This window comes from Cavia porcellus, unplaced genomic scaffold, assembly GCF_034190915.1.
Source record: "Cavia porcellus strain 051 isolate PalLab524CR breed Dunkin Hartley unplaced genomic scaffold, mCavPor4.1 scaffold_33, whole genome shotgun sequence".
NCBI classification, from domain to species: Eukaryota; Metazoa; Chordata; class Mammalia; order Rodentia; family Caviidae; genus Cavia; species Cavia porcellus.
This window is the reverse complement of record NW_026947516.1, coordinates 315411-338313: the sequence shown is the minus strand read 5'-3', so window position 1 is coordinate 338313 and position 22903 is coordinate 315411. Positions and strand designations below refer to the sequence as shown.

The 22903-nt window shown below is 38.1% G+C and overlaps 2 protein-coding genes and 1 long non-coding RNA gene across 5 annotated transcripts in view; 1 reads left to right on the top strand and 2 right to left on the bottom strand.

Moving 5' to 3' along the window:
- The window catches only part of LOC100723486 (zinc finger protein 709-like), a 95442-nt gene that overhangs the window by 48251 nt on the left and 24288 nt on the right, over positions 1-22903 (bottom strand). The window lies entirely within an intron of this gene.
- On the top strand, positions 34-22273 carry LOC134474596 (uncharacterized). The gene is made up of 3 exons (XR_010045458.1): positions 34-122; positions 6707-7074; positions 22020-22273. It is a non-coding gene; the product is annotated as an uncharacterized LOC134474596 (long non-coding RNA).
- Positions 16646-22903, bottom strand: part of LOC100722928 (zinc finger protein 431-like) — a 30603-nt gene continuing 24345 nt past the window's right edge. For 2 of the 3 annotated variants that reach the window (XM_063243061.1, XM_013146403.3), the window contains 3 exons: positions 21973-22099; positions 21719-21779; positions 16646-19787 (listed from right to left, as the gene is read on the bottom strand). In XM_063243061.1, coding sequence (XP_063099131.1) covers positions 17429-19787; positions 21719-21779; positions 21973-22006 — 2454 coding nt within the window. In that variant the 5' untranslated portion in view covers positions 22007-22099 and the 3' untranslated portion in view covers positions 16646-17428. Of the gene's footprint in view, positions 19788-21718; positions 21780-21972; positions 22109-22903 lie in introns of those variants that run through there. The other variant, XM_063243060.1, reaches the window with a different exon arrangement.

The window sequence follows — 22903 nt, the reverse complement described above, 5'->3', positions numbered from 1 at the left end:
CCCGCCTCTTCACTGATTGGCTCCTGATCTACTGCCCTCCCTCTGTTCAGAATGAGGAGAACGTAAATTCCTGCCTGTCTGGTTAGAGCTCAAATGATAGATTCTCACCCAGGAGCTTTTCGGTAAGGTTGTTTCTTCTTCTTTTTTTTTTTTTTTTTGGCTTTTTTCATTTTTATCGGTACCAGGGATCGAACTCACCACTGCCTGCTTTCAAGGCAGGCGCTTATGCCGCTGAGCTAAATCCCCAGCCCAAAGGCTGTTTCTTCTGATGTCTATCTCACCTAGCTTAACACAATTGCATTTACAGTGTACACGTCTCTTGCTTCAGCTACCAGTGTTTGGTTAATAGACTTAATGTGCTTTTAATAAAGTGCAGTCACTAGTGTGCTAAGAAGATTCCTATGGTGAGGGTCCTATGGAAGAATAAAATTCCCTGATGTAGGAGAGCATCATGAGTGCAGGACAGGTCAGGATCGAATGGAGTAGAGGCAGGGTTGGCTGATTCGCAGGTCAATATTTGGCTGTGATGATTTTCACACTGTCTCAATCCACTTTCATTGAAGAAAATTAGTATAGGCCTGTAAAATGAATACATTTATTATGTAGATGAAGAAACGATAGTTAAATGATAGCGATGTTCTGCAAAAGATTAAAGATAAAAGGAAAGCAAATGTTCCAATTCCCTTAAACAAGTTTCATACCTCATCCAGAGTTATGACAATCCCAGAATATTGAAGCTAAGCATATTGCCAGGCATGAGGACAACAGTGCTGAAAGGGACCCAAGTCTTGGTCCAGTGGGTCACTTCTTGGTGAAGACCTCAGACTGTAGCTTTGCATGCCCACCACTTTCCTCTTCGAATATTGAATTCCTCCACATTTCATCACTAGTTTTCCTAGAAGAAATTACTGTGTACCAATACTATGATACTTTTGTTATAATTGGATTGACCTGAGTGATGTACAGGATACTTGTAAAGCACACTTCTAGATGTCTGGGGAAGTCATGTTAATGTCACCTGATGGACAAATCCCTCTGCTGGACCCTTTGGGGCTACATCCCTACTATCTGTTTTCGGGATCTTATACACTAGTTACATTTTTCTTCACTTATATTTGCTATGATGTTTCTTCATGGGAAGATATGAAACTGACACTGCAATCTTTGACACAATGAGATATTTTTAATTTTTTCCTTTGTGGCCCTGGAGATCAAAGGCAAGGCCTTTTCTATGCTAGGTAAGTGCTTTTCCACTGAGCCAGCCACACAGCCCCAACTCTACAACTGCATTATTTTTTGTTAAGGTTTGCCAGTATTTTGATAGTGGTGTTTAGTGCATGTTCTCAAAAAGAGTGTCTCATTATATAGTCCAGGCAAGCCTCAAACATACTCTTCTCCTCTTACAGACACTCAGACATCAAGGAACCTTGACAAGGCTTTTACTTTTGCTAAAGGGTGGAAGCAGACCCTAGCAATAACATAGCAGATGTACAGACTCGCTGGAGAAACAGGATTTCTGAGGCCTCGTGTTTGACAAGTGGCTACCTTTAAATTCATTGGCTAAGTTCAAAGGCTTGCAATCTATTGTACTGATAACTCAGTGGTACAAGAGAATGGGTACAAGAGAATGCTGGGTCAGTTAGAAACAGGACCATAGTTTGGAAGGGAAAGTTCTCAGGTTTTAATCTCAGAAACTGGTGCATTCTGGGGAAAAGGACACAGTCACATGCCAGTAGGCACTTGAACAACAGTGTACTTGATAAACCCAGATGCCAACGTTAAGGGTATTTCCCCATCTGAGCCTCTTCTTCCAAGCCCTCTGTCAATCTAAATCTATTTACTGACAGACAGGAAGCTCTTTGAAAAGGGCCCCATTTTTCTCAGCAGCTCTCTCAGTTCATTCCTAGAGATTAGCAGATAAGTAGATGAATTTGTTAACTGCCCACATTTGGGACCTGTATTATTATTGTGTGGCTTAAGGTTGCTAACTCTTCAGGGACAGGATTGGGTCAGGGTTCCTTGCTTGGATCAGGCACAGCATGATGTCCAAAGGGACAGGCTATCAATGCTTGTTGCCATTGATGTGATTGTGTGGGAGGCAGATACCCACCTCTTGCTCTGAATTCCTTTCCTGTGTCTGTGAATCCTGAGTGAACAGAAAGCCATAATGCTGCCTTTGCTCACTCCAATTCAAGGCCCATTTACTGGTGCCAGATGTGGCTGCTATCGACCTGCAACACAATGGACAATGTCCAGTACTGAGAATGGGTTTGCAGGCAGCCATAAACCCAGGGCTTTAGCTCTATTGGTTCCTTAGCGTGAAACAACCTGTCCCATGTAAAAATGAAGCCAGTGGCTTTTCATCCTTTTAACCCAAGGTCAAGATGAACCCCAAGAAGTCAGAAGGGGGGCACAAAAAAACTGGACTCCATCAATAGGAGCTGCCAGAAGACAGGGAAAAAGGAAGACTCTTTCCTCCTATTATGAATGCTTATACTTCACACAGCTTATTTTAAACTTCAGCACTCAGAGTTAATTCAGCTCCTTGCCTGCGTCAGACCCCAGCACCCAGGTGTACAGGTCTTCTCTGTACTTCTTCAGACATACCTTGTTTGTGCCTAAGCCAGTCTGCTCTAAATGGACCCTGGTCGGTGAATCAGGCAGAAACTAAAAACAGCAACTGGACAGTGTGAAGAGACACAGGCAGATACACCTCGGGATTGCCTAGACTCCTCCTGTGCCCTTGGCACCGATCTTGCTTTCATGGTCAGAAATTCCCAATTCCCTCCCTTAGCTTGGAGGTGCCATACTCCACAGTTCAGTCCCCAAGGTCACAATGCACCTGCTCAGCCCACTTACTGTGCCCGCTGATTATACAGGCTGAGACTATCACCGTCCCTCTTCCCCAGACTAGCCAAGGCTTCTGCTCACGGGAGAACTGGTGAGCAGTAGGACTGGGACTGCAAGGGAAGATTATTAAGCTGCTCTGCACTCTCTTTAGGGACTGCTAGCACATTAAAGTACATATTGGAAAATACACACAAGTAACACTAGCAGAAAAGCAGGATATCAATTTGTCAGGGTGAACTGTTTTGTTTAATTTTGTTTTGATGCTAGTGAGCTCAAACATGGAAAACAACCCATCAGTGAAATAAACAAGTCCTTTACACTGAAACTACAAGTATCAGAACATCACTAACCGACTAATTGAGAGAAGATTTTGTTTTGTGAGGACCAAGATGGCAAAGGATACTGGAGGGTGTGTAGTAGACAGTGCAAGCTAGAGCTTTTGGAGCTTTATGCCAGCAGGACTCCGTATCTCCTCCTTTCTACATGGAAGTTTGGAAAGTAGAGATTTCCTTCTGCTAGGAAGCAAAGCTGACAGGCACATTCAGAGCAACGCTTGAGGTTCCCAAGATTCAAGGGGAAAGACAGCAAGAGGATGGGAAAATAAAGAAAAAAGATGGAAGTTGGTGTCAGATGAAGCCCTCTCTCCTGATGGGAGGAAAAAAAGCAATTCAAACAGTGCAGTGTGCTTGTTTATATACTTCAAGGTTGATGTTATTTTCACCTCTGCTGCTTTGGTTGTATGAATTTCCTGAGTACCCTGTGTACTTGAAGGTGAAACAGCTTGTTTACTTGAAGCTGGAACCACTTATTTCATTGGCTCACCTCAGGCTCTCATGTTCTCATGGCTGGCCTTGCTTCAACTGTGCCCACATAATCAATCTCCAGCTCTAGCTGTTCCCCACGTCTCCTGTTTTTCTGTTTTGTAGTGGCAAGCAATCACTGGTCAGCTGGAGTTGGAAGATCTGGGTTTGAAGGACTTGTAGATGACCTTCATTCTTGAACACTTTCCATTCTGAGGAACTTACTCATTTAGGCTAAAGATTTCCAGTCCAAGGATTTTTAAGCCCATGCACTCAGCAATTTAACCGTGTATAGTCTATTAATCCATAACAGTAGTCAGTTACCAGAATAGCTAGAAAGTGTGAGAAGGTGTTAGTGATTCCAGTTTCTTTTATAGCTAACATATTGCTATAACACAATTGTTTTACACATTTTTTGGCTATATTTTACTGCAGGATGTTCACAATCAAGTAAAGATGAGACCTATATTAATTACCAACAGTTTCTTTCTATCTATGAAAATCAGTTCAGTCATGAATACATCCATTACCAAAACAATAACAATAATCCACTACCAAAAACAATAACAATCAATTGTCATAGCCATATGAAAACCTTTGTTCCAGAGCGTCTTTAAATAAAAAACCTTATTGTCTAGAAAAGATGATGAGCCGTGTAAACATGTTACAATAATATATTTTAATAGCATTTATTGCAGCATCTCCCATAAGGCTATCAAGACTATTGGGACATCCTATTACTGAACAATAACTGAATAATATTTCCAGGGAGGTTCTTTCTTATTCGGCAATTGGAGATTTTTTTTTTAATCCTACAGCACCCAGTATTCCCAGGTAGTCTAGCAATTGGAGTTTTACCCAATAAGTTTTCCCTACACTAAGTGATTTTTGTTTATGTATATTAATTAATGACTTTCTGATTTATAAAAACTCAGTCACAACATGTAACATTATTTTTGAACAATGAGAGACTCTCAAGTCATAATACATAAACAGCAATATGTACTACGTGTATGCAAACAATTTAAGAGTCATTTTGACAGCCTGGCAACCTGGAAAGAAGCATGATTTTAAATTTATAAAGAGAATTACAGTATCTACAAAAGATTAAAAAATGCAAAATATAAAGGAAAACAGAAAAAATGGTGGAATTCAAATAAAAAACAACTTAATTTACTGGAGAAATGATGAAACAAACAAGTGCACAGTTTAGCAGCCTGGACAGACAGACAACAACTTGCAAAATCAGAATGACCAAATTCCGTTATAAATTTTTACAATTTTAGAAGTTTAAAACAATAAACAGATTAGTCAGGTTTTGTTGTAGATCAATTAGCAGACCTCTCTTAAGAATTTGGAAGAAACAAAATATTTTATCTATAATCAATATATATTTTTTGTACATGGTATTGTCTTAAGACCACTAGTACCTTTTGTGTCTCATTCTTTTGTGGACATTTTAGCTCATCGATCTCCAAGCACCCTGCCACTTACTTAGACCTTTGATTCTCATTTTTGGTTACTATCTCCTGAAATTCTGCCTCAATTCCTTCAGTTGGGCCCATTTTGAGTCTGCACCAAACTTGTATATCTTCAGTACAGCAATCTCCAAGGCATCACTGTCACAGGAAAGAGAATCAGCTTCTTGAAAGGTGGAATCAACTCCTCCAGATATGGGTCCATCATACCGCAGCGTGGCATGCTGTGGTCCCTAGGTAGGGAGCATTGTTCTCTGGAAACACATAAACACCCTTGACCCTGAATTAGTACTAGGCTTTGTTCTTTACATTTTCCTGTAGGAAGATCTTCCCAAAAGACCCGTCCCACCTTTTTTCTTTTCCCTGATTAAATTGGCTTTCTGCTGCTCTAATCCCACCCCTAGTAGGGTTTAAGAACTTAATAAATGGTATATACTGCCAAGTGAAGTTTATTATGAGGTGTAAATTTTGTAAGGAAAGAATCCCCCTTTTATTTTTGTAGTTGAAGTTTCAGTAAAGGGTGAGAACATTCATCAATTCCTTGACCTTGAGGGTTGTAAGGAATTTCCATGGTAAGAGAAATATGAAAACTTTTACAAAATATTTGTAAGGCACCATTTGTGTGGCCTGGACCACTGTCAATCTTAAGTGCCCATGGGTGGCCAAACATATTAAAGGCATCCAAACAATGAGAAATGACATGTTTAACCACTTCCTCCAGTGTCTTTGTTCATGTCACCATATTCAAGGTGTCAGTCATAGGGCTGAGGCTATAGCTCAGTGACAGAGAATTTACATAGCATGGTGAGGCCCTGAGTTCAATCCCCCAGGTCAAGCGGATTGTCAGTCACAGTCCCTGTTGGGAACTTGGTTTTCCCGGGATCCCTTGTTCTACGAGGCAGTTAATGGTTCCTGGAGTCAGCCTCATGGGGTTAGTTTCTATCCTGGTATTGACCCCAATATATTCTATGGTAATTAGCAAATCATTTTTCCTCTCTGAGCTTTAGTGACCTCATCTAAAAATAGAGAATCAGTCTTAGTCTCTAATATCCCACCCAACTCCCATAATATAATGTTTTTGGTGTATGAGCATATAATAAGTGTGTGCATTAAGTTTCATAGAGTTAAAAATAAGACACAAACCATTTATGATGGCACATGCTTGTAATCCCAGCACTTGGGAGATTGAGGCAGGAGGATTTCAGTAAGTTTGAGGTCAAGCTGGTGTATACAATGAGTTAAAAGTCAGTCTCAAATATACAGTTGGGCTCTGTCTCAAAAACAATTAAAAATGACAAAACTGAGGCAGAAGAATTCTGGCAAATTTGAAACTAGCGTAGATTACTGTCATAGTCAGGGATTTCAAGTAGAAAAATTACATACAGGATACATAATTTACTGCATTATTTACAATGGTCACCCAAGGAATCAAATACAAAGAAAGTGCAGGAAATCTGTCCACAGCACTGAAGACCTAGAAAATCTAGCAGGGGGCCTGGATCCCACGGCAATAACTTGTAGGAGTTTAGCTGAAAATCTAAAGCGCATGACAATGACTCCTGCAAGTTTATTTCACAGATCTACACTAGGAAGGCTCAAAAGTCAGTGGTGGAAGCTAGAAAGTCTGTGCTACTGGAGTGAAGGATCTGTGCCAGCAGGCTGAGTGTTCTGAAGCGGAGCTGAGAAGAGACACTCAAGGACCAGTGCTTCTCTGAAAAGTACCACAGCCATTCTCAGTGACAATGAGGTCCTGAGCTCCTCCAACAAGGAGAACAGCTGAGTCCATGTCAGCAAGCCAGTGTGACAGGCTTCTCCTGGAAATTGAACAGCACACATCTTCCCCTCTGGAGCCAGGAAGCAATGCCCACTGTAGGGATCAGAGCTCCCTGAACGTGAACCACTGGCATTCTCAGCAACAATGTCCTGTGCTTCTTTGATGACAACAGGTGAGTTTATATTGGGGAGCCAGCATGACAAGCTCCTCCAGGAGAATCAGTGGCTCCAAAGAACACCACTTAGAATCCACAATGTTACTCTTCTGTGCCAGGTTTTTTTTTTTTTTTTTTTTTTTTTTTATGCTGGCGACAGTCCTCAGGTGGGCCTTGCATGCTCAGCACCATGCTGATTCAGTTCAGCTGGCGGTTAAGTTGACCATCAGTTACCAATCCACTACATCTACATAGTGGGTTCAAGGGCATCCCGAACTTACTGTCTCAAAAAACAAAACAAACAAAAAGACACTATTAAAATACATGTAATTGCAACTCTTGGGAGGCTTAGGAAGGAGTATTGCCATGAGTTATAGGCAAGCCCGGGCTACAATTTGAGGTCAAAGTCAGCTGAACTGCACAGTACCAAAAAACAAATTAAATACTATTTTCCTTCATTAAAAATGTAAAAGTATTAAAAACACATTGAAGAAATTTTAAAAATACATGAAAGTATAAGGATTATAAAAACAATTTCCGCTTGTAAGGCAGACATTGTGATCCATGTCTGTGATCCAGCACTCTTGGAGGCTGAGGCAGGAGAATTAACAGATACACTTTTCCCACTCACACAAACGTTTCAAATCCAGACACACCTGTCACACCCAGAAACATGTTTCCCACCTAGACACGTTTCATACCTAGACACACGTTTCAGCTCTAAACATCCATTTTATATCTGTACACGTTTTATATATATATATACATACACACACACACTTTTATATCTCTACACATTTCACATCTGTACACCTGTGTCATGTCTGTACACGTTTCACATCTAGACACGTTTCACGTACATACACATTTCACCTCTAGACACACGTTTAAAACTACAGACATTTCAGCTCCTGACACACATTTCACATCTATACATGTTTCATCTCTAAACACAAGTTTGACAACCAGACACACCTTTCACCACTGGACAGACTTTCACACTTAGACAGATGTTGTTTCACACCCAGTCACACGTTTCACACCTAGACCCAAGTTTCACACCTGGACACAGGTCTCACTTCCATACACACGTTTCATAACCAGACATGTCTCACATCCATACACACGTTTCACTTCTAGACACACATTTCATATCCATCCATGTGTTTCATATTTAGACACACATTTCAAACTATGTACATTTCACCTCTTGACACACGTTTCACATCTATACACGTTTGACTTTGAGACACATACTTCACATCTATACACGTTTAGCCTCTAGACACAAGATTCACATCCAGACACACGTTTCACACCTAGACACATGTTTCACACCCAGGCACAGGTTTCAATTCCATACACGTTTCACAACCAGACACGTTTCACATCGGTACACACCTTTGACCTCTAGACACACGTTTCACATCCAAACACGTTTCTCACCTAGACACACTTTTCACACATATACGCACGTTTCACACCTAGACACACTTTTCACATCTAGAGTCACGTTTTACACAAAGTTACATGTTTCACCCTGAGAAACATGTTTCCAACCCAGCCACACATTGCACACCCAGACACACGTTTGACGTCCATACACACATTTCACACCCAGACACACGTTTGACACCCATACACACATTTCACACCCAGACACACGTCTGACATCCATACACACATTTCACACCCAGACACACGTTTGACATCCATACACACATTTCACACCCAGACACACGTTTGACATCCATACACACATTTCACACCCAGACACACGTTTGACACCCATACACACATTTCACACCCAGACACACGTTTGACGTCCATACACACATTGCACACCCAGACACACGTCTCACATCCATACACACATTGCACTTCTAGACGCACGTTTCATCTCTAGACACGTTTGAATCTACACATATTTCACCTCCTGACATGTTTCACATCTATACACATTTCAACTTTACACACGTTTCACATTGATACGTTTCACCTCTAGACACAGGTTTCACACCCAGACAAATGTTTCACATCTATTCACATGTTTCACACCCAGACACACGTTTCTCCTCTATATAATCTTACACACACAAGTTGTACTCTTAGATACATGTTTTACATCCTTACACACATTTCATCCCTGGAAAAACATTTTACACCCTTACACACGTTTTAACATAGACACATGTTTCAAATCTATAAACACTTATACACCCACCTTTCACACCTAGACACGTTTCACACATAGACACACGTTTCACATCTATTCAGATGTTTCAGGCATAGAAACATTTTGCACACACACACACGTTACACACCTAGACACAGGTTTCCCCTCTATACAATCGTACACATGTTTCACATTTACATACACGTTTTACACCCAGACACACATTTCATCCCTAGAAAAACATTCCACACCCTTACACACATTTTATCCTAGACTCACGTTTCAACTCTATAAACACTTACACACGTTTTACACCTAGACACACATATCATACCTAGACACCAGTTTCACCTCTCAACACTCATTTTATATCTGTACATGTTTTATACACATACACACAATTTATATCTCTAAATATTTCACATCTATACACACTTTTCATTTCTGTACACGTTTCACCTCTGTGCACACGTTTCATATCTGTACACGCTTCACCTGTAGACACACGTTTCACATCTTTACACGTTTCACCTTTAGATACACGTTTCACGACCATACACATTTCACCTCTAGACACACGTTTCACATCTATGCATGTTTCATCCCTAGACACAGGTTTCACATCTATACGTATTTCACCTGTAGACACACGTTTTACTTCCATACTGACATTTCACACTTTTCACACCTAGACACACGTTTCACATGTATACACACGTTTCAAACCTATAGACAAGTTTCACATTCAAACACAGGTTTGACACATAGACACACGTTTCAAATCCATACACAATTTCACTTCTAGACACACGTTTCTCATCCATAGACATTTCATCTCTTGATACACATTTCACATCTATACACATTTCCCCTCTAGACACACGTTTCACATCTATACGTTTCCCCTCTAGACACACATTTCACATCTATACAAGTTTCACCTCTAGGCACACATTTCACATCCGTACACACAGACAGGTTGAGTAGTATGTCAATAAGGCCTCCCCCAACTTGGAGAAAATTAAAAGGGCTTATGAGACACCCAGTGATACAGTAGGATCTCAGCCAATACAAACACTATAGACAGGGAGACCTGGTGACTTGCAATAACCTGAAGACATAGCAACAGCCAGAACTAAGAGTTGACCTACATCAATACTCCTAGGCTAGTTATCTCAGGAAGAATACAGGACTCACCCAACAGACCCTGCAGAAGAAATTCAGGTGACTGGCTCTCCTCTTCATTGTGTTACCCAGCAATTAGACAAACATCAACCACATAGTAGGGCCCAAAGATTCACACTACCAACAGTTGAGACTATTGGGATTGAAAGACCAACTATTTGCCCAAAAAGTGAAAATGACAAAACAAAAAGGCAAAATACATCTAATACATCAGGTGTCTTAGAGTACAGGTGACATTGAAATAGAGGACTTTAACAGTCATGTCCCAGCATCTCCAAAAGATAGCAAATGAAATAAACAAATTCATGAGGCTATACAGGAAATCAAATTAGGAATAATTTCCTACATAAAAACAACTTTAGTAAAGGAGTTACTCAGCATAGCCAGAGAAGAAATAGATTTTTAAAAATAACAGGAACATGGGGAACTCATTGAAACCCTGAATGAACAATATAGAAAACAAGCAGAATCTATGAAACAAATTTAAAGAGATATTCAAGAAACAAAAAATTCTATTGAAAGCTAGCAAAACCATTTAAATGAAGCTGAGGATAGAATTTCAGACCTTGAGGACAGGATCACAGCTAGTGATCATGAAAGAGTAGAACTTTTACTTTTTCTTAATTTTAACTTAAAGAAGAAAAAAAGCAAAACAGAAAAAGGGGTAACAACAATACACAATTCAAAAAATAAACAATAAGAAATCGCTGGCTGATAAATTACATATTATCCTCAGAAATAGTTGTTAAAGTTAAAGCAGACATTCAAACGGTGAGACTGCAAACAGTTTTGCTCAAAGATCCAAAAAAATCTTAGTAATATGGTTACCAATCCTACACACATAAACATACATGCAGTTAGATCCTTTAGAGTACTTTCTTTTCCTCTTTTTTACAATAGCAATTACACATTTTGGGTTTTATTACTCCTATATCTCTTACTACTTTTTACACTAGAGACATAGTGTGATATTTATAAATATAATTCTTATTTATTTCACTTGTGAGAATAGTCTCAGATTGTCTCCATTTACCTATGAAAGCCTCAAGATCATCTTTTTTGTAACTGCGTAATATTCCATTGCATAAAAATACCACATCTTTTTCATCCAAGAGTAAAACTTTTCAAAACAACAAAGCAGCATGAAATGACAATACAGCAGCTTCAAGATAATGCCAAGAGAAACAATATAAGGCTAATAGGCATTAATGAAGATGCAGGAGTCAACGCAAATGACATAGGTAAACTATTCACAGAAGTAATGGCAGAAAATTTCCCATAAATGGGGAAAATATCTGATATACAGATAAATGAAGGATACAGAATGCCAAACAGTCACAACCAACATAAATCTACACCCAGACATATAATAATTAGAATCCCAGACATACAATATAAAAATGAACATACAATATAAAAACAGAAAAGACATAATTCACCTATCCAGGAAATCCCATCAGAATCACAGCAGACTTTTCAACACAAACCCTCAAGTCAAGATGAGCTTGGAGTGCAGTATTCCAATCCTTGAAAGAAAACAACTTTCAACCCCAGACTGATGTACCCAGAAAACTCTCACTCAAATGTAATGGAAAAACAAATACAAAGACACTCAGACACTTTATACTTGATAAAGGTGCTAAAAACATTCACTGGAAGGACAGTTTCTTTCATAAATGGTGTTAGAAAAATTGGCTCTCCACATGCTGAAGACTGAAGCTAAACCCATGCCTATTACTATGCACAAAGCTAAAGTCTAAATGAATCAAAGATCTAAACACTAAATCTATTGGAAGACAAGATAGGTAGAAAACTTGCAGACATAGGTGTAGGCAGAGAATTCATGAACAAAAAACAAGCTGTACAGGAAATACTTCAAAGAATCAACAGCTAGGATCACATCTTACTAGGTTTTGCACTTCAAAAGAAATCACCCACAAAGTAAAAAGTAAACCCACAGAATGAGAAAGAATTTTAGCCAACAATCCCTCAAAAGATTTATATCCAGAGGATATAAAAATTTGAAAAAAATCAAGCCCCCAAATTCAAAGACTCTTTTCAAAAATAGTCATCTGAGAAGAACACACATTTCACAGATGAAGATGTACAAATGGCAAATAAATACACGAAGAAATGTTCACCATGACTGGTCATTCGAGAAATGCAAATAAAAACAGCACTGAGATTTCATCTCACTTTATAAAGAATGGCTGCCATCAAGATATCAACTAATAAATGTTGGTGAGGCTGTGGGGAAAAAAGAACGCTTCTCCACTGTTGGTAGGAGTATAGATTGGTGCAGCCACTATGGAAATCAATATGGAGATTCCTCAACAACCTGGATTAGAAGTTCCATTCAACCCAGCTATTCCTCTCCTGGGTATTTTTCCAAAAACATTGAAAAGATCAAGCCACAGTGATATATGTGCACCCGTGTTCATTGCAGCGCAATTTGTAATAGCTAAATCTTGGAAACAACCAAAATGCCCATCAACTTCAGATGGATGAAAAAGATGTGGTATTTTTATACAATGGGATATTACTCAGCTATAAAAAGGATGGTCTTGAGGCCTTTATAGGTAAATGTAGGCAACTTGAGACTATCCTCATAAATGAAATAAGTAAGTCTCAAATTTATAAATATCATTGTCTCTGTAATGTAAAAAAATAATGGAAAATGAAAGAGTAATAAGATCTAAATAGATCTAATGTATATTGTAAAAATGAAAGGGAAGGAAAGTGTTCTAAAGATATAACTATACGGACGTTCAAGTGTGTAAGAGAGATGACCATATTACTAAGTTTCCATTAGATCTTTGAATAGAATGCTTTGTACTGTCAATGTCTGAGTATCCACTTTTTATGCTTTGATTTTGTAACTCGAACAACTATTTCTAACAGGACAACATGTACATACCAACTAGTAATTTCTTAATGTTAATATTTTTCTTTGAAATTCTGTATTCTACCCTTTTTTCTGTTTTGTCTTGTTTTATTTGCTTTAAGTAAATAAACAGGATTCCTTTCACATTTATGAAGCAGAATATTTGCAAGAAATTTAACCACCTGACCACCAGAATTGACTAGAAACCACTTTGCCCTGACAGAAATGTCAGCTTTACAAAATGCAGTGAGACAAAGAAACCATATAGAATACTTGTCTATGTAATTTCTATAGAATTCACTTACTGAATATTTCAAAATGGTAAAATTAAGCATATACTGGTAGTGTCACTAAAAGTGAAAACTACACATGGAATAAATTAATAAGCAACAGCACAGTAAATAGGACAGTGTTATCCTTGAGGAAGACACGGATGATTCCTATAGCAATTCTCCTTGACTGTCTTAACTCTTCCCTGGACTCAATTGTAAAATTGTCTGAGGGCTCCTGGGATGTTTATATTTGCTTTATTTGTTAAAACTCACCAAAGCTTTTCTGAGAATAAATTTAATTGCAAAATATATAAATAGTAAATTGCCATGTCAGATCTTGGAAACAACCTAAGTGTCCATCAACTGACGAATGGATAAAAAAGTTGTGGTATTTTTATACAGTGGAGCACTACTCAGCTATAAAAAATGATCACATTGAGATATTTATAAATAAATGGATGCAGCTTGAGACCATACTTATAAGTGAAATAAATCAAACTCACATGTATAAATGCCAAATAGCCTCCCTAGTGTAAGAAATGGTAAGAATACATAAAAGTATGTGGTAATCATGATTCCCCATTATATTGCTTTGAAGTCTTATCATGTTTTCATTCATTAGTGGGAATGGTTTTATTCCAGGTTGTTTGATTTTATTGTCTCTGATGGTATGAACAGCTATTTTGAAGAAAACAAGATATTATAATAGCTAGTGCTGATTTAATATCATCTTGTTTTGAAGTCCTGCCAAGCTTTTGTTCCTCTGTCTCCATCAGTTTATCATGTTGTGTCTTATTGGACTGTATTATATGTGATAGTACAAACACAATTTTTTTGGACAAGGAGATAATATAGTAACCATTGTTCATTTTCTGTTAGTTGGTTCTGAATACCCTGTAATACTTTCATTCTCTTGAATGGTTTTATACTGTTTTGTTATGTTTGATACTATCGTGTATGAAGGTATACTCAAATATTTCAAGGAAAGAGACATTATGGTAGCTACTGTTATGTTGGTTGTCTTGTGGCGAAACACTACATTGCTTAATTGTTCTGTTCTGACCTGTTTTGTTATGTCCTCTTTTAATCTTTTTTTTTAAAATAAAAGTAAAAAAAAAAAAACCCTTAAGTAGTGCTTGCATTCCCACAATATAACATGGGAAAACGAGAGGTAATTTACAGAGTGGGCACAGCTCAAAGCAGTACAGTTGCAAATGTGAGAGCCACAGACACCCTGCATGCAGTGCACAGGCTGTGAAATGGACAACAGGAGGAGAGTCAGGTAGAACATCAGAGAACAAGGCACTCATTCAATCTAACTCACAAATGTATTTTCCACTTGTGCTGCAACATCCTATGTATTCTTGAGAGAAGTGGCTTTCATTTGTGAAAAGTGGTATACAATACCCTGAGAAATATTACTCACATGCTTGCAGACTGCAGTAGATTAGAGCAGAACTCTCAACCACATGTCAAGTGTGTTGAAATACTGCTGACTTGTTTGCTAACTTAATTCTTTATGCATAATTAACTTAGGTTAGGATGAGGTATACTGTTCAGAATATTAGGACTACTTAATGCATTTGTCACTTATGCTTTGACGTAGCATTGTTAGAATGCAAACTCATAATAAATTGTGCAGCTATTAAATTGGAGAAAACAATGCAGGTTGTTTTACAAAGTAAAATTTAATGATTAAAAAATAACTGATATTGTACACACAATATGTTAACGGCTTTGATGAACAAAAAAAACCAGAAAATTTTGCACTTTATATAACCTGTATTTAGGTTGGAATGTGTATAGCTATCTCCTTGGACTATGAAAAACATGGTATTTGCTAATTTATATGTTGTTTGAAAACAGATGTACACTCAAGCACTTGTACAGAAATAACTAGTTATAAAATTATAAAATGTGACATCAAACTTAAAAATTCTTGCTAGAATAGCAGACTGTGTACAGTTAACTTTCAAATACAAGCTAGTGGAAAAATGACAACAGTTAAGAAAAATTCAGTTTTGATTTTAAAAATTCAGTTTTGGAATCATGTTTTCCACAATTACAAAGTTGAAAAAAGGAAGAAAAATAAAACAAAAATAATGTAGAAAATATTGAGCCAACTGTATGTAAGAAGTACAAGTCACTTTACCTGTGGATCTAACAGTGCAAAAGAAAAAATACATAGTTTAAGACACAGTATTAACTCTTGTGGTACTGCTTACAAGAAGCTACAGAGTTATGTGAGCTCAACACATATTCTGTTTTGTTTTATTTTCTTTTAGATAGGTCTTTGCTGTGAATCCCAGGTTGGCCTGGAACTCACCATGATCCTCCTGCCTCAGACACCTGAGTGCTGAGATGGGAGGTATACACCACTACTCCTGACTACATTTGTTTGTTTATTTATTTACAACAGTTATTGTTAAAAGAGAATTTAAAATTATTTCACCCAGAAATGCATTTCAAGTCTGAGCTTAAAATATTTACACTTTAGCATGTATACTCTGCATATGTATTTTCTGGAGAAATAATCTCTCACTTTAATACAACTGATTCTTTTTAGGTTTAAACTGTATGGTAAGTTTTGAAAGGGTCTGGAAAATGAGTTATACCTGAAATCTCTGTGCATTCACATGGTTTTGATAATTTACTCTTGCATGCATAACATATAATTTACACCTTATCATATAAGGTGTAAACCCCTTATATTAATAGTTTGTGACAATACTGTTGTCACATGAATTAAAATGACTACAGATGTTGCCACAAAACACTGATATGAATTTCTCCACTGCAATGCCATGTTTTATGAAAGCAATGTGAAAATAAAGATTTTTCACCTCCTGCATTTATAACAGCACTCATGAAGTTCTACATCTTCTGATGCTATTGTGTTATGGGCATCACACAACTGCTTTCTTACATTATTTAAACTGGGTTTCTTTAGTGAGAGTTCTTCCATGTACTGCAAATTAAAGTGGAAAACTTGAAGGGTTCCCATGTATATAATTTTCCTTATCATGTGAGTTCTTTCATGTATTTCAGTAAAAAAAAAACACATTGAGCACATACGTTCCAAGTCTCTTTATTATGAATTCTTTTTTGTATGTAATAATACTTGTGTGAATTAAAAGGCATTTTATACTTTTTAAAAGAAAATATTCATGTCTAAGTCATACCATATATTTAGTTATTGTAATCTCTCTTCTCAATGCACAGAATAGGGTCAAGGATACAGTTCAGTGGCACAGCACCTGCTTGGCAAGCACCTGGTCTTAAGTTTGATTCCCAGAACAAAACAAACAAACAAACAGCAAACAATGTGTATAACCCTTGCTACACAGAGGCTTTACTGTTTCTACAGACTTTCTCCCAGTGTAACTTATCTCACCCTAACCCTAACTTATCTCATGTATTTGACAGTATCTGTGTACTGAACGTATTCACACACTGCTTACATATGTAGTATTTCAATAGTGTGTTCCTTGATGTCTTTATCAATGACCATGTGAACTGAAAGCTTTACCGCACTACTTACACACATGCATTTATTCCCCAGTGTGAATTCTTTCACCTTTTTGACAAACAAAATGTGTGGTGAGAGTTTTTTTTACACTATTTACATTCATAGGATTTCTGAGTGTGAGTTCTTCATGTTCTTGACAATCTCGGTGTCTTAAAAGCTTTCTCACATGGTTTACGCACATATCGTTTCTTCCCAGTTAGTGTTTGTACATGTTGACAATTTGTGTGATGTGAAAACTTTCCCACGTTTCTGACACACATATGTCCTTGACGAGTATATTATCTGCTGAAAGCTTTCCCACATTGTTTACACATGCAGGGTTCCCCTTAAGTGTGAGTCCTTTCATGTATTTTCCAACCTGCTTTTCTGCTAAAAGACTTCCCACATTGTGTACATATATAGGGTTTCTCCCCAGTGTGAGTCCGTTCATGATTTTTACAAACAGTACTTGTGCTGAAACCTTTCCCACACTGCTTACATACATAAGGTTTCTCCCCTGTGTGAGTTCTTTCATGTACATGACAATTATATTGTCTGCTAAAAGCTTTCCCACATTGGTTACATACATATGTTTTCTCCCCAGTGTGAGTCCGTACATGGGTTTCACAATCTCTGTGTGTGACGTAGGCTTTCCCACATTGTTTACATACATAGGGTTTCTCACCTGTGTGAGTCCTTTCATGTATTTTCCAACCTGACTTTCTGCTGAAAGCTTTCCCACACTGGGTGCAAGCATATGGCTTTTCCCCAGTGTGAGTACGTTCATGAGTTTGACAAATACTACTTGTGCTGAAAGCTCTTCCACACTGCCTACATGAATAGGGTTTCTCACCAGTGTGAATTCTTTCATGTATTTGACGTTTATGGTATGTAATGAAAGCTTTTCCACATTGCTTGCATACATAGGGCTTTTTTCCACTGTGGATCCTTTCATGTTCTTGACAGATACCATTTGTGCTGAAAGCTTTGCCACACTGCTTACATGCATAGGGTTTCTCTCCAGTATGAGTCCGTTCATGCTTTTGACAAACACCACGTGTACTGAAAGCCTTTCCACATTGCTTACATACATAGGGCTTCTCCCCAGTGTGAGTCCGAATATGTGCTTCACAATCTCTGTGTCTTACAAAGGCTTTCCCACATTGCTTACATACGTAGGGTTTCTCCCCGGTGTGAGTCCGTATATGACTTTGGCAAGTTCTGTGTGATTTGAAAGTTTTCCCACACTTCTGACACACATAGGGTTTCTCTCCACTGTGGGTTCTTTCATGTTCTTGACAAGTATCTTGTCTGCTAAAAGCTTTTCCACACTGGTTACATACATAGGGTTTCTCCCCAGTGTGAGTTCGTTCATGATTTTGGCAAACACCACTTGTTCTGAAAGCTTTGCCACAGTGCTTACATGTGTAGGGTTTCTCACCAGTGTGAATTCTTTCATGTATTCGACACTTACGACGTGTGCTAAAAGTTTTCCCACATTGCTTGCATACATAGGGTTTTTCTCCAGTATGAGTCCGTTCATGCATTTGCCAATGATGTTTTCTGCTGAAAGCCTTCCCACACTGACTACATACATATGGTTTCTCCCCAGTATGATTCCTTTCATGAACTTGACAACTATAGTGGGTGCGGAAAGCTTTCCCACATTGGGTACATACATAGGGCTTCTCCCCAGTGTGAGTCCGTTCATGCATTCGGCAATTCTCTTTTCTGCTAAAAGCATTTCCACATTGCTTACATACATAGGGTTTTTCTCCAGTGTGAGTCCGTTCATGTACTTTGTATTTACTGTGTGTGCTGAAGGCTTTGCCACATTGCTTACATAAATGGAGTTTTTCTCCAGTAGGAGTCTGTTCACGAGTTTGACAAACAGCACGTGTGCTGCAAGCTTTCTCACATTGCTTGCATATATATTGTTTCTTCCCAGTGTGAATTTGTTGTTGAGTATGTCTGTGTGTGAGGAAGGTTTTCCCACATTGCTTACATACAAACTGTTTCTCCCCAGTGTGAGTCCGTTCATGCATTTGACTATGATCTTTTCTGCCGAAAGCTTTCCCAATTTGCTTACATACATATGATTTCTCCCCATTGTGAGTTCTTTCATGATTGCTCAATGACTTATAAGTAAAGGATTTTCCAAAGTGTTTACATATATGGGGTTTTCTACCAGAATGAGCTTTATCACATGTCTGACCATCATGGTGAGAATTACAAGCTACTCCCTGCGGTATACATATATATGTGTTCATTTCACCGTGAAATCTGTCCCCAAGTTGAACATCTTTGGGTGTAATACGTGATTTGACATCTGGAATTTTTTCAACGGTACTTTCTTCAGTGCAATCAGAGTAAGATTTTGCACATGATATACATTCACGGCGTTTCTCCCCAGGACTTGTCTCTGTGTGTTTCTGAATGAACTGTAGTTCTGTGCAGGCTCGGCCCTGTTTGTTAGAGTTGGACGGCTCCCTTTGAACTCTCTTCTGCTCCTGTGATTTGTGTTTAGTGGTAGCTATAATGGGCCCATCTCTTGATGAATGAGAAACCAGGGGCCTTCTGGAGGAAATGCTTTCTCTTGGTTTTATACCAACTTTCATGTGCACGTTTGTATCTGAAGTCTGAAAAACAATTTCCCCATGTTGATACCGTAATTTATATTGACAGGACTGCTTTGCTTCTTCACTTCTGTAACAGGAGAGAGCAACAATACAATCAATCACATTTAATAGTGTCTTCTTCATGATGATTCACCACGAAGGGATCTGCTTTGAGCAGCCCCACCCCTGCCAAGATTACTTATATCCACTTACTGTGTACTCTGCACGATGGCTTGGACACAGCTTTTACTCAAACAGTAGGATTAATTTGGGAGCTTACAATCAACCCATTTGCAGTGCACAATACTTACTTTCAGTTTGAGGATTTGGAACACATCTCGAAGAAACATGTTCCATGTATTGATGACTTTGATAGGTTTTTCCTCATGAATCACTCCACTTGCCTCTCACAGAGCCTTTTCACTCTCCAAAAATGTTTCCTGTCTCTTTCCCACCACTTCTCCTCTATGTACTCCTCAGTTAATGTTGTGGGATTCGCATGCAAAATATAACTTAAGATACTAAAATTTCTGACGTACTTAATCTAACATAATGGGCTTTAGACACATCCGTATTTTGGAAAGTGCTATCACTACATTCTTTTGTGGGTGAATACTGTTCTATTATACTGTTCTATGTTGTGTACACACAACATAGTTTTCAGTGCTAAAAATCAAACTCAGGGTTTTAGCACTGAGATACATTCATTTTATTTTGGAACAAACTCATCAATCATTAAGTTTCCCAGGCTGAGTAAGAATGTTTTTGAAGGGGCTGGGGGTTTAGCTCAGTGGCATAAGCACCTGCCTTGCAAGCAGGTGGTCGTGAGTTTGATCCCTGGTACCGATAAAAATGAAAAAGACAAGAAAAGAAAAAAAAAGAATGTTTTTGAAGCTGATCTTCCTGCTTCAGCTCCTAAATACTGAGATTCCAAGCATGTCCTTTTATCCCCAGGCTAGTCTATATTTCTTTAATGATCTCATCTCTGAATGGGTCTTCAGGCATTTTCCAGAGCTTAGATTTTCAAAACTGTGTTGCTATAAATGAGTATTTAAGTAGCATTATGGGAAACACATGCAATAAAACTATAGTTGCATGCACCTAGGGATGGTGACACATGTCCATACTTTCAGGACTTAGGTAGTTGAGGAAAGAGGATCACAGTGAATCTGAGGCCAGCCTGGGCTACATAATGAGATCTTGTCTCAAAAAAGAAAATGCACAGTTGCATAAAACAGAGTATCTAGTTTTTCCTTTTCTGTGGAATCCCTTACACTATTCTAATATTATAGCACACTGACAGTCCTCCAATAAAACACAGGGATGTGCCTTTTAATATTTTGGAACATGAGTGAACTGTGGGTTTGTAGGACTGCTTGAAAATAAATGTAATCAAAACAGTGGTATTGATTTGCATTTTTATACATCCACATTAACTTTTTCAAATACTGTATATAACACATTTAAGTACATATAAAATCATATATAATTTGTTTGATATGAAAGTGATCTTTTAAAAAAATGTGTATATAATTAGAGGTTAGCTATATTGCATCCTCTTTCCTGAATGCCTGAATGCCATTTCATTCAACATGTATATAAATCTGAGCATGGAACAAAATTTGCAGATTTTTAAAAAATTTCAGATAGGGTCTCACTCTGTAGTTGAGATTAGTTTTGAACTTATCGTACTAGACGGCCCAATCTGGCCTGCAACTTGTGGTGATTTTTCTTCTTCAAGTTTGAGAGTCCTTGGATTACAGGTGGGCACAAATTCAATAGCTGTTTGCTTTTTGATACTATCTCAAAAATTCAGTTTTTCCATAATATGAGTACCATCTACATTTCAGGTATTGAAATATTTTAAATACTTGTCAGTTAAGATATATTCAATGTGTATATTATATATCTGTTGAGAAATGTGAGAGTAAAGAAGTTTGAACATAATCTTGTTTGTATATTCTTCTTACATTTCATATTGTGACTCTTGAGGAACATTCTTCTCTGAGTACCAATTACCTTATATGTTTCCTGAAATTTCTGTGTTTATCTTCAATTTTCTGGCCATCAGAACTCCTTCCTAAAGTGTTGAAACAGAAAAATAATGACTTACTACATATAGATCAGTAGAATTCAGCTAGATTCATGGTAAAAAGTGACTATGTCTGGAAGATGCCTTATAATTTTTCTATGTTCCCATTAAGCAAAGCACATTAGTGAGCATCAAAAAATGGTCTCTAACTGCATACAGGTGAAAATGATATTTTCCTTACCTATGATAGTCAGGTTCCTAAATGTTTCACACATCACATCTCTGTAGAGCTTCTTCTGGGAAGGATCCAGCAAAGCCCACTCCTCCCTGGTGAACTTCACAGCCACGTCCTCGAAGGTCACCGCCTCCTGCATCATCAGACATGGATTCCAGGAGGAAGAGTGAGGTTCACAGCACGAGCCAGCTCAGCTCTACTCATAAAATGCTCCCGTGGGACATTGTCCTCGTAAAATGCTCCCTGGGGCCACATTTCCCACATCTTTACTTCCTGTCTTGCTTATTAAAGTCTTATTCTCCAACCATTTGCACTTGTCATGGAAGCTGAGAAAGTTGAGGTTACACATGGAATTCAGGGTTGAAAGAACAGTAGAACAGGAACACTGTTTCACTTGCTGATTAAACTCATATTCATTTGTACAAAGTCACTAAAGCACAGGTTAAAGTCGGAGCCTACAAATCAGAATCCAAGTGGAAAAAGCAAGTAGAAAAATATGTGATGAATTACTCTAAAGGCCCAAAGAAAAATCTTTTTTTCTTCAACTTGTTATTTAGGGAATTCCTTCTTTCCTTCTCTGATTCTACTTAGCATTTTGAAATGTCAACCTGCTTTCATAGACGAAGGCTTAACTGAACATTAAGCAAAAGTTGTGAAAGATAATTTGGTAGGCTGATGAAAACAATTGCACTGTATTTTGGAGAATGTCTAAGAACTGTAAAATTGGATTAGCAAAACCATGTTATCCTATGACTCAGGGACCTGACGTGTGGCATGAGAGTGAGAAACGGGCGGCAGGCCTGATGAAAATATACACGGAATATACTGATCGCCAACACTGCAAACTTAATAGGCGCTCATAAAGAAAGGAAAAATGAAAGAAAACATGTTTTCAGAACCAAATACACCTGCATATGTGACAGCTTCTTTAAGACAC